This window comes from Penaeus monodon, chromosome 14 (genome assembly GCF_015228065.2).
Source record: "Penaeus monodon isolate SGIC_2016 chromosome 14, NSTDA_Pmon_1, whole genome shotgun sequence".
Lineage (NCBI taxonomy): Eukaryota > Metazoa > Arthropoda > Malacostraca > Decapoda > Penaeidae > Penaeus > Penaeus monodon.
The window spans coordinates 20,986,538-20,998,955 of record NC_051399.1 but is presented as its reverse complement, the minus strand read 5'-3'; the positions used below and the strand labels follow the sequence as shown (position 1 = coordinate 20,998,955).

General features: G+C 31.5%; 1 protein-coding gene across 1 annotated transcript in view; it reads right to left on the bottom strand.

Annotated features, from left to right (window-relative positions):
• Positions 1 to 56: 56 nt before the first annotated feature.
• Positions 57 to 12,418, bottom strand: part of LOC119580639 (kinesin-like protein KIF20A) — a 37,009-nt gene continuing 24,647 nt past the window's right edge. Inside the window, exons 17-25 of the mRNA XM_037928743.1 lie at positions 5,765 to 5,881; positions 5,290 to 5,400; positions 4,677 to 4,805; positions 2,582 to 2,676; positions 2,196 to 2,478; positions 1,010 to 2,063; positions 676 to 773; positions 409 to 561; positions 57 to 113 (exon numbers count right to left, since the gene is read on the bottom strand). Coding sequence (XP_037784671.1) covers positions 57 to 113; positions 409 to 561; positions 676 to 773; positions 1,010 to 2,063; positions 2,196 to 2,478; positions 2,582 to 2,676; positions 4,677 to 4,805; positions 5,290 to 5,400; positions 5,765 to 5,881 — 2,097 coding nt within the window. The remainder of the gene's footprint in view (positions 114 to 408; positions 562 to 675; positions 774 to 1,009; positions 2,064 to 2,195; positions 2,479 to 2,581; positions 2,677 to 4,676; positions 4,806 to 5,289; positions 5,401 to 5,764; positions 5,882 to 12,418) is intronic.

The following is a 12,418-nucleotide window of genomic DNA, read 5'->3' as shown; positions in this document are numbered from 1 at the left end:
AGTTACTGCTAATGTTATTGTATGGAGTGTATACAACTTAAAGAGAAGATATTTGCTCAACTGAAGCAGTCTATTGTAGTCTTGACATAGTTCAACATATGACAAACAGAGACCTCGGAAAATGTCAAAACAGCAAAATCATATCTAGAGAAATAAAATTAACAGTATTGCAGATATGATAAGGAGTATTGATAATGAGTGTGAGCCCTTGTATGTACTGGGCCTATAAGTCACATGCAGGAGCTGCCATGCAAACAAGCCTAATTCCAAGATTTATGGCCATCTGCCAGCTTTATGTAGTCCTTTTTTCTACCTTCATCCCCCCCCCCCCCCACACACACACCAGATAGAAGAGCTAACCCTTCTCTTAGTCTTTATGTTCCAAATACTTCTAATATGTACACTTACCTTTGCATTTAAAGAAACAATGACTTCTTCCTTCTCTTTTAGCTGGTCACTGAGAGTCTTGTTGAATCCTTCAAATTCAGAAAGCTTTACCTTGAGCTCATCATTTCCTTCAGTTAGGGATGCTAGAAGTTCCTCTTGCTCATTCAGTTTTTCCTATAAGTATTAATACTGAAATTTGCTTTCTTGTAACTTAGAGTATCACAAAAATAAGCAAAGGGTATCTATTACAATGCAGATTTCCAAATAGAAAGCATCAATTTAACTAACCTTATATGCAGCAGAATCCTGCTCCAAAAATTTCTTCTCATTCAAAAATTTTTCTTGTTGCATTTCTTCTAAACGAATCTTCAATACCTTTTCTCTTTCTTTGGAATTAAGAAAGTATACAAATTATGGTAAAATCCAATTCCAGAGTAAATGTAAATGAATACTTAAATTCTTATCTGTATATCAAATATTTTTCAAACTAATTCAAACCTTAAGTATAAAAGACAGAAAGAATGAAAGACTGAACTAAATTAATACTGGCCTAGCTGATCATATTAGCGAAACAGATAAAAAGCAAATATGCTATCACTCATGATCTGAGAGCAACTCATACCCTGTATCTCTGGGAGTCCAGAGAGCTGCAATTCTAATGTGGATTTGCAATTTTCCATTTCCTGTAGAGCCATTTTTAGATGGCCAATCTCTTCAATTAACTCTGTCTTCTTTATGTTTATCTGCTCAATAGTTTTGTCTGCTTCCTTTTGATGTGATGTTAGTGTTTCTTGTAATCTTTCTTTTTCTTTCTTTAGATCATCTAATTCAGCCTGTACCTCCTCAAGGAATGCCTTCTTCTCTTCATCCTTAACCTGATTTTCAGCTCTCAATTTACAAATTTCAGAATCCTGTTCCTCAATCTTGCTGTTTTTTACCTGTGCCTCCTTTTCTACCTGTGACTTACTAAGCAAAATCTCCTCCATTTGCAACTTCTTATCCTTTAATTGAGTTTCAAGTTCTTGTACTTGAGATACATACTTCATATAATTTTCGGTTTCTGATTTCAGGAGTTCAATTTCCTTCTCCAAATCAAATATTCTGGAATTCTTATCTGATACATCCATTCTAAGATTTTCTACTGACGAATGCTTTTCTTCTTCCATAATCTTCAGAAGACAATTTTTCTCTTCAAGTTCCTCTTTCATGGTATCTAATGCCTTTTGTTGTTGTTGTTCTGTTTCTTTCTTAAGGATGTCTATTTCTTCTAATTTATTTCCAAGCTCTTCTTTCACCTGCAAGAGATCATCTTTTGGAACTGTGGACTGTTTCAGATGATCAATTTCTTCCTTTTGAGTGGAGATTTCTGCTTTTAGTTTAAGAATATTTTCTTGCAGTTCATTTTGCTCTGTGGACAAAGCATCTGAATGTTCTTGAAGCCTCCTGAATTCTTCCTTGAGGTCCTTGTCATTACTCTTCTCTTCTAATCTTTTCATCTGTGTCTGTAAGTCCTGAATTTCACTATTTAAATTATTAATTTGCATATCTTTTTCTTTCAATTCCTTCTGATAATCATGCACTTGACTGATAGCTTCAGCAGTCGTTGCTTTCTGAGCTGAAATATCTAACTGGTCTTCAGCTCTTTCTTCTTGTATATGAACCAGCTTGGAGCTCAGCTGAAATAAGACATTCATTTTAATTACATTTAATGAAAGACCTGATCCGTAATATACAGATTTAAAGTTTCTTGCAATGTCCTAATAACATTCATGGGCAAGACAATACCTAAAACCAGTAATCATCCTTACCTCATCAACAGTTTCTTTCAGCTTTTCATTTTCATTTTGTATTGTATCAAACTGGCTTTCAAGATTTCTATTGGCTGTCTGCAGGTGCGCAAACAAGTCTTTTGATTCTGTTAACTGATTCTTTAGCTGATCTTTCTCTCTGTCTGATTCTTCCTTCTCTCTTTCCAATTCTGCGATTTTGAAATGGAGCTGCAAGTCTTCTTCAGATTCTTTTGAAGCCAATGTTTTCTGAGGTCCACATCGTTTCAGATCAGCAAGTTCCAGAAGCAGTTTGCTCTTATCTCTGTTGAATCAAACATTTTGTCAGCTGGGATAGTATAACCAAATATAAATGGAGGACAGTAATTTCAATATCAAAGTAACTCCTACATACACAAAAAGTTTACCTAAGGTAATCCTCTTCCATCTTTTCTTTCTGGTGAACAGCATTCTCCTTTTCCTTCTGAGCTGCAGTCAACTCATGTTCTTTGTCTGACAATTTCTGGGCAAGGGGGGGGGGGGGGTTGAGTGATGAAATAAAATAATAATAATAAAAGAGATACACATACATCATTTTCCATATATATATATATATATATATATATATATATATATATATATATATATATATATATATATGTATGTATGTATGTGTATGTGTATGTGTATGTGTATATGTATGTATGTATATATATATATATATATATATATATATATATATATATATATATATATATATATATATATATATATATATATGTATATATATATATACACACACACACACACACACACAGTGTATTTACGTTAAAGTAACTGCCATTGCAAAACCAAACATTCAGTATCATTAATGACTAATAAGATCTGTTCATTACCAGTTAGGGAAAGGAAGGAAAGAGAAGAGGGAATGTCTATCTTGACATGAACTTCTAAGTAGGAAGTCTACAAAAAATCACTTCATAAAACCATTCTATGTTAGAGACTCAAGAAGCATGTAAAAAGAGTAGACATTTTCTTCACTCAACTGTTGATACTTCTACAGGAATAAAAGACGCTTCCATCAAAAATTGAAAAATAATACTCCTTCTATCTGTAAATTCTTTGAAAGTGGACTAGTATTATCAGATTTCAAATTTAAGTCTGTAGCAAGATCCTTCTTACTGTAACAATGTGATCATCTTTGCAAGCATAAAGGAAAAATTTAAGAAAAAAGAATGGGCCTTAAAACATATTACACCAAATTGAAGATAAAACAACGGTGGCATAATAATAATCATCATCTAAATCAATTCTCATACCATACCTTCTCCAGCATCCACACTTTTTTCTTTTGAACTTCAGCAATGTCTTGTAGATCTTTCATTTCAGCAAGCAGCTGCTCTACATTCTAGGGATATACAGTACACAATCAGTATATATAGCCCACAATATACCTTTTACCAGTCCTGCATGCTACTGTGTTTAAATACTATTTAGACCAGACAAGAGCATCACAACATGAAAACTACAATTAAGTATCATGCTGTGATAAAAAAAAAAAAAAAAAACAGACCAGATATATCAAAGGCCCAGTACCTAGTAAGATTAACTCCTTGGATCTGGATGCTTCACTGCCTGCACATGGCCCAAAATAGAGGTGTTAAGCTTATTTGAGCAGTCACTCTGTATCCCCCCCTCCCCCTTTTCCTTTTCCTTCCTTCTTTCCAATGTCTATATTTATATGATTTGTCTAATACACTTTTCCTTGAACAGACTCCATATTATCTCTCCAGGTAGTCCATAACAATCTGCGCTGCTGGTCACTGCAGTTAAGATAGGATCCTGAGTATGGAATTAATGTCCTCTCTGGAACTGGTTGCTCTTCCAGTAATGGCTCACGGATGGTACAGTCCACATTCATCTATTGATGGAAATAATGCAAAAGCCTCTACCGAAATGTCTATGGAGTCTAATCATCCTCGAAGAGCTTTGTGCACTCGTGGTGAGTCATTCCCATCACCTCAGCCTTCAGCTGAAATTCTGCATGACAGCAAGTTCTTATCATCCTGTCTCTAAGCCAAATTTTCCCATGACAAGCTGGTCATGTTGCATGCTCCTCAAGCCATTCTTTTCACAATGTGATGGTCATGTCATCCAGATTTTAGGAGTTAACTACACAACCGATATATCTGAAAAACTTTCTTCTACAGTTATATAACTGCACTGTAAAACTAATTTACTATTACATGCACATATATCTAATAAACCTTTTGACTCTAGAAACTATACTGTATCCTGAAAAACAAGACATTACATATCTGATATGAACATATACTTGCTGAAGCAAGTATATGTCATATATGTACTGTAATTACAAAAAAAATATTAATCACTGAGTGAATTCTATCTACAATTGGGCACTTTAGTGTTAGTATTATCCAGAATTATAATGGAACACTACAGCTTAACAAAGACAACTAAATACCAGTAAATCACCCACTGATGTGAAAATTTGATACCAACCTTGGAAGCCTCAAGTTGTTCTCTTAACTCTGCTGTATGCTGCTCCCTCTCTTCCACTTGTGCAGCATATTGGCTGACTATAAACCGGGCCTCTAAGATTTGGTTCTCCAGCTCACTGATACTTACCAGCTGTGAACAAATGACATGCCATGTTATTATTAATGATGATAATGGCTCAAAATTTTCTGTACTCTTATATTATCTTTTAAATAAACATGTCTTTCTACATTATATCTGCTATGCACTACTAAATATTTTCAGCACTAACTCGGTTTTACATCACAAACTCCTTCACAAGTGAAAGGACAGTGCCTTCTTTCAAAGTAGTATAGTTTTTGGCAGTGAGAGATTGTTACTCTGAGTGGATGCCCTTCTTAAACTTGGATCTCGGGCTGAATTCAAACTCACACTCTGGGTGACTAATTCTCCTGGTCCCCAGCTGCATGTGTGTCCTGCAGCCTCATAGTTATTTTCAACAGTAATTATCCAAAATCATTATCATCACTATTCTATCTTTATTCATATTTGCAATATTTTTCCTCTTTTTATCTTTTTACCTTAAAAACTGAAATTCCTTAGTTGTAAACTGACTGAAAATAGAAAAGGTACATACCTGCTTTGCAATTGTGCCTTCACTCATGTCAAGAGATTTTGCAAGAGTGGAACATTCCTGCTGCTTTGCTGTAAACTCTTCTGCACATTCTATAAGCATCTCCTTTAAATCCTGAAAAGAAAAAAAAAAAAGAAAAAAATTACACACACAAAAGAGGGGAGGGGGAGTAAAATTCTAAAAAGCATACAATATCGGGAGACAAGATAGAGAGAAAGAAAGAAGAAAAAAAATAAAAAAATAAAAAAATAAATAAAGAAAAGAAATGACATATTTAGGCATACAATAACCGACAAGTGTATATTTCCAAAATGTGTTTCATGATCTCCAGGAACAGTATTCTCAAAAAAAAAAGTAGTAGTTTTATAAACCAGACATACATATATATGTGTGTGTGTGTGTGTGTAATAATAATAATAAAAAATAAATAATAATAATAAAAATAACAACATCAGTAATATTTAAAACAATTACTTACCTTAATTTCTTCATCTTGATCGGCTATCACTGTCTTGCTTTCCTCAACTCTTCGCTTCAGTTCTTCTACGACTAAATTCTCTGTAGTGATGGACATGCTCAGTTTCTGTGTAGCTTCCTGAAATTGTAAAGTTTAGTCAGTTCTTAAATAAAAGGTACTAATGCTTGCCTTCCTAATCTGAAATCTAATATTTTTCTATTCCCTTATCTTTCTTGATTCTTTCTCCCTCTTTAACTGGCCTTACCAATACTACTTTTTAATGATTTGATATTGAATATATATATTATATATTATATATACTTATATATATATATATATACATATATTATAATATGATATATATAATATATTAAATTATATATACATATATAATATATATATTGTAATCTATATACACACACAAACATAGGTATGTGTGTTGTGTGTGTATGAGTTATTCACCTTTTGTTCTATCAATTGTATATAAAATACATTTTCTATCCTACCTTTTTTTACGTAAGTAAGCCTTGAGCGTCCAGAATTCAGGTTGTATGTTCTGACTCTTTCAACAACCACTACTACCTATATCACTATACATCGAAAACATGAAAACATCCCATGTCCAACTTAACCAATTCTTTTATGACTTTGTCTCAAAGCTGGCGTAAGCTGTGCAAGGGGAAAGTTAACTGGACGTTCTCCGCTTGGGAGCTCTCAGCCATTCAATTGTTTTCTTTTTGATATCTTCAATGCCTCAACTTCATCTGCATGCGTTTTTTCTCTGTTTCCAACTCCTATATACTGTGGCTTGTTCCTGACAATCAATACATGAAACAGCATCGGATGCTTTCTAAACAAAAATATAATTAGAAGAAAACAGTGTTGAGCTTAAACCCAATGGACACTGGGCATGCATGTTGTACATGCCATGCCACTGTGAGTTTACTGTTTGTTTTTCCATAGATGGCGACACTTGTACCAAGTCACAATTAGCATTGCAGTCGTTCTGGCTCGACCATTACACTCTTCCTTGATTTTGAAATTTTAGTTTATCTCATTTTGCCTATTACTAATGTTTATCAGATCTATGTAATGTTATACTAAAAATAAATTCATTGAATTCATTCAAGGAAAGGGAAATCAGGTAAGGTCACAAGGTATTATGACTCCTTTGGGGTAAGCTCTGCGATCCTCATATGCAGCATGAGACATTTTCACATCACTCTCTCCTCTCTCTTTCTCACACACACACACAAAAGCACACCCTTTTTACGGTGGCATGGGAACATTTTCGGTTTAACTTCATATATCACAGCAGAAAAACTAAAACCAAGTACAGAATAGTCAGAGCTTACTTTTGGATATGGTACAGTAAAGGGGACTCCACTGTTAACATGTACAGGCATAATTGGTTTACTATTTTCAACGAATATATGCGATGACATCTCTTACGTTAGTAAATTACATGGTATTCCACATAACTGGTTATCCACTGAAGTGATTTGTGTATTATTGCAACAACATTGACTCTGATGCTAATTCTTATGGTGAACTTAAATGTATATGAGTGTATGACCACTACCATTTGATGAATGTTTTAAAGTCTAAAAATATAAAATATACATTCCAAATAATCGCCTAAATTGGCTACAAACACATAAATGGAAAAAAAATGCCCTCGACTACTGAATGGCTTTTTTGTTCCTCCCGATGAAAGCAATAGTGACGACACGTACTCTTCATCGGTATCTGCAGGGAGGGAACTACGCTTTGACTGTTAATTTTCTTGGTAGATTTCATCAGGAGCCATGATCCTCCAGTCTGTAAGTTCTTCAGACGGGCTGCTGATTCTCAGGCGGGTTGGGACTAGAGGAAGCAAAAAGAAATTTTATTATTTTCTTTCTAATGTTGCTGGATTAAATCTGTGACTATATGCTTGTGTAATTTGATGAAGATTGTATGTAAGAATTGTACATTTATCCTCCCTGATCAAACAAACACAATATATATATATATATATTATATATATTAGATATATATAGATATATTTATATATATATAAGATATATATATATCTATATAGATATACCTATCTATACACATACATCCATACACATACACATTCATACGCCATACAGACATACATAATATATATATATTTATATATATATATATATATATTGATATATAGATATATATATATCTATGTATTATCTGTATGGTATATATGTTCTGGATATATGTATGTATTTATGTATGTATAATGTATGTATGCAGTATGTATGAATTGTGTATGTGTTATATATGTTATTATATATATATGATATATAATATATATATATATAGCTATATATATAGATATATATATGTATGTATGTATGTATGACTGTGCTGTGTGTGTGTGTGGTGGTGTGTGTGGTGTGTGGTGTGTGGTGTGTGTGTGTGTGGGTGTGGTGTGTGTGTGTGTGGTGTGTGTGTGTATATATATGTATTAATATATAATATCTAATATCTATATTATATATATATATGTATTGTGTGTGGGTGTGTGTGTGTGTGTGGTGTGTGGGGTGGTGGTGTCTATATATATATATATAGATATATATATAATATATCATCTAGTATATTTCTATATCTATATACATATATATATCATATATATATAGATATACAGATTGTACTACTACACCTATACACATACACACATACTACATAACTAAACAGAAAATATATAGATCTATATATAGATATATTGATTATATATATCTGAGATGATATATTATATATATATGTATGTATGTATATATGTATGTCTGGATATATGCATATAATGTATGTATATATGTTATGTATGTTGAGATGAGTATGACTGGATGTATGAATGTTTCCTGTATGTATGAAGTATGTATGAATGTGATGTATGTGAATGTTATGTATGTATGAAGTGTGTATGTGGAGTATGTATCTATATCTATATATATCTATATTATATCTATAGATATATATATATGTATGTATGTATGAATGTAATGTGTCTGGTGTGTGTGTGTGTGTTGTGATGTGTTGGGTGTGTGTGTGGGTCGTGTGTGTGTGTGGTGTGGCGTGTGTATGTATGATGTATGTTTGATGTCTGTATGTATGTAGGTTTGTATGTCTGATGTATGATACTATATTATATATATATTATATATATATATATATTTATGATAATGTGTATGGTGGTGTGTGTGTGTGTGTGTGGTGTGGGTAGTGGTGTGTGTGTGTTGTGTGTGTGTGGGTGCTATTATATATAATTCTATAGTATATATAATATCTATATATTTATATAATAGATTAATATATATTATATATATACACACACAACACACACACCCACACCATATAGGCAAAAGAGTGGGCAAATATGTCAGGATTTCATATATATATTATATATATATTATATATATATATATATATATATATATGTGTATGTCGTAGTATGTAGGTCTATTTTTTTTTTTTTTTTGGGTTTTTTAAAATGATATATTATAATAAGTATAGGGACATAAGAAGAAAGAAAGTCATTACCACACTGTTTTCCATTCTACCAGCTGTGGGAAGGAAAACTCTGCACACAAAGTTCCTTCTTATTCGCTTTCCTTTTCCCTGTTCTTATGTTCTTCATCCAATTCATACTTTAAGCTAGAAATGAGTTTTACAGTGACTGTATATGATATTAATTACTTGGTTATCTTATTTTATAGATGCATTAAATACCAAAAGGAACCCAACATTTTCACTTTCAAGTCAGGCTACAAGTGAATCTACACGAAGCTGCTGTGGGTGGTTTTAAGTGATCTGAATTAAGCTATATAATTTGTACTAGGTTCAGTTCAAGATGAAGAAAATTACGACATTACAAGGTAAGTACCCTTTTTTCCAAAATCCTCATCCACTCATTTTAAAAAATGCAGTCTTCAGTTACAGTATAATGGTTGTTGCCTGCTATTATAGCCCCACCATGTCACACCAGTGTTCTATTTTACACAAACTGATGTATAGATTACAAAATCTATACTCTATATATGCTTCATAAGATTACCAGCAAGACAAAGAGGTGATGATTGCAGGAAAAGGGAAGAGGTTAATCCGATAATGTTTTACGGTGCATTAGTATCTTCATTACCTCATATCTTTCATCCTTCTCCTCTTTCCTCCTCTTCTTTGACTGGTTCCATGGACTTCTTAATCTCCTTTTCACTGGAAAAAAGGACCAAAAAGGACAGTAAGATAAAGATAGAGTCACTGTCTAAAAATCCTAATAGAAGAAAAATGTGTAGTCACATTATACATTACTGTATTAGATTTTATGAAACCATTGGATATTTCTGAGCTGACGAGAGAAAATGAATGTTAAATATAAATTCATAGTAGAACAAAAATACCTTTCTCAAAGTCAGTTCGCCATCTTTTTGCCCAAGGACCAGCTAAGCGTCTGAACTATTGAAGGACTGGCGATATGAACTTTTGAAAAGTGACTGGTTGAGGTTAGGTATTTTAATCGGGCACGCTCGGATTCCTTACTTGACTAATGCGACCTGTTCTATGGAAAAAAAAAAAAAAAAAAAAAAAAAAAAAAAAAAAAAAAAAAAAAAAAAAAAAACAAAAAAAAAAAAAAAAAAAAAAAAAAATTAAAACAATGGCCAACACTAGTAGGACGCTCTGTACTACTGTCAAGTAATTAGTTTAACCCCATTATCATTCTGACTCATACCTGTTAGCAATTGCAGGAAAAAACTTCAAGACTGAAGAGTTTCATCAAAAAGAGAGCGTTTTGAGATGTACAATAATTGCAGCTTTCCGTCCGAGGAAACAATCTGAAATAGTCACGTGCAATTTGCTGTACGGTATGGGACTGGAACCTCACGCTCTTGTTCCCCTTCTGCATCTGGTTTCGCATGTAAACACCGTCTCTAAACAAAAACTGGCAAGTAATTTTTTGAGTAAAGTATGGCTAGGACAGGATATATAGTGGGGTAAGAGATGTCATCTCAACATTTTGGATGCGAATGTGATAAGATGTTCACTAGCTGCTGGAATGTCAGTAAAGGGACCACTGTTTACATTTACAAAGGGATAATTTTTGGTTTTCTATTTTTTAACTAATAATATGCGATGAATCTTTACATTAGTAAATTACTGGTATTCCCCATAACTGGGTTATCCACGAAGGGTTTTGTTTTTTTGCACAAAAATTGATTTTTTATGCTATTCTTATGGGGAACTTTAAATGATAGAGTGTATTGAAACCTAATTTGATGAATGTTTTTAAAGTATAAAAATTAAACATATAATTTCCAAAAACATAGCCTAAATTGCTACAACAAAATGGAAAAAATGCACTTTATACTGACTTGGGGTTTTGTTCCTCCCCTGAAGCAATATTTAAGACACGTATCCTCTCTGGGCATTTCAGGGGAACACGCCTTGACTGTTAATTTTTTGGGAGATTTCATCAGAGCATTGATCCCCCAGTCTGTAAGTTTTTTCAGACCGGGCTTGCTGATTCTTCAGGGGTTGACTAGAGGAAACAAAAAGAAATTTTATATTTTTCTTTAAGTTGCGTATTAAATCTGTGAATTGCTTTGTAATTGATTGAAGATTGTATGTAAGAATATGCTTACATATTATCAACCGTCAAACACAAACAATATATAATATATATATTAAATTTTTATATATATATAATATAAATAATAAAATTTATATATTAAAATTATAAATAATCATCCCTCATACACATACACATTCAACATACATACAACATATAATATATATATATATATATATTATATATATATTATATATAATTTTATAATATATAAAAAATTATTTATATATTATGTATATATGTTTTGTAATATTTTGTAATTGTATGTATAAAATGTATGTATGAATGTTGGTAAATGTTTTTATTTATATATATTATAATAATTTTTTATATATATTTTTAATTTATATTAGATGTATGTTTTTTATTTGGGTTTTGGTGTGTGTGGTGTGTGTTGGTTTTGTGGTGTTGTGTGTGTGTGTGGGTGTGTTTTTTTTTTTTTTAAGTAGGGGGGTTTTGTGCTTTATTTAAATTTATGATATATATATAATTATATATATTTATATTATATATAATATAAAATTTTTTAAATATATATACTAAATAATACACTAACACATACAAATCAAATACAACATAAATATATTATTATATATATATATTATATATATATATATATATTAATATATATATATATATATGTATGTTTATATATGTATTTGTATTATGTATTATGAATATATGTATGTATGTATGAAGTATGTATAATGTATGTATGAATGTATGATGTAGAAGTATGTTTAATGTATGTATGTATGAATGTATGTATGTATGAAAAGTTGTTGTGTAGTATTTTATATATATATAATATAAAATATAATATATTATATTATATTAAATTTTTATAATTATTGTTGTTGTGTGTGTGTTGTTTGGGGTTTGTGTGTGGTTTGGGTGTGTTGTTTTTTTTTTTTTTGTGGTTGGGTTTTAATTTATATATAATAATAAAAAAAAAAAATAAAAAAATTTTTTTTTTTGTTGTTTTTTTTTTTTTTTGTTTTTAATATAATAATAATTTAAAATTA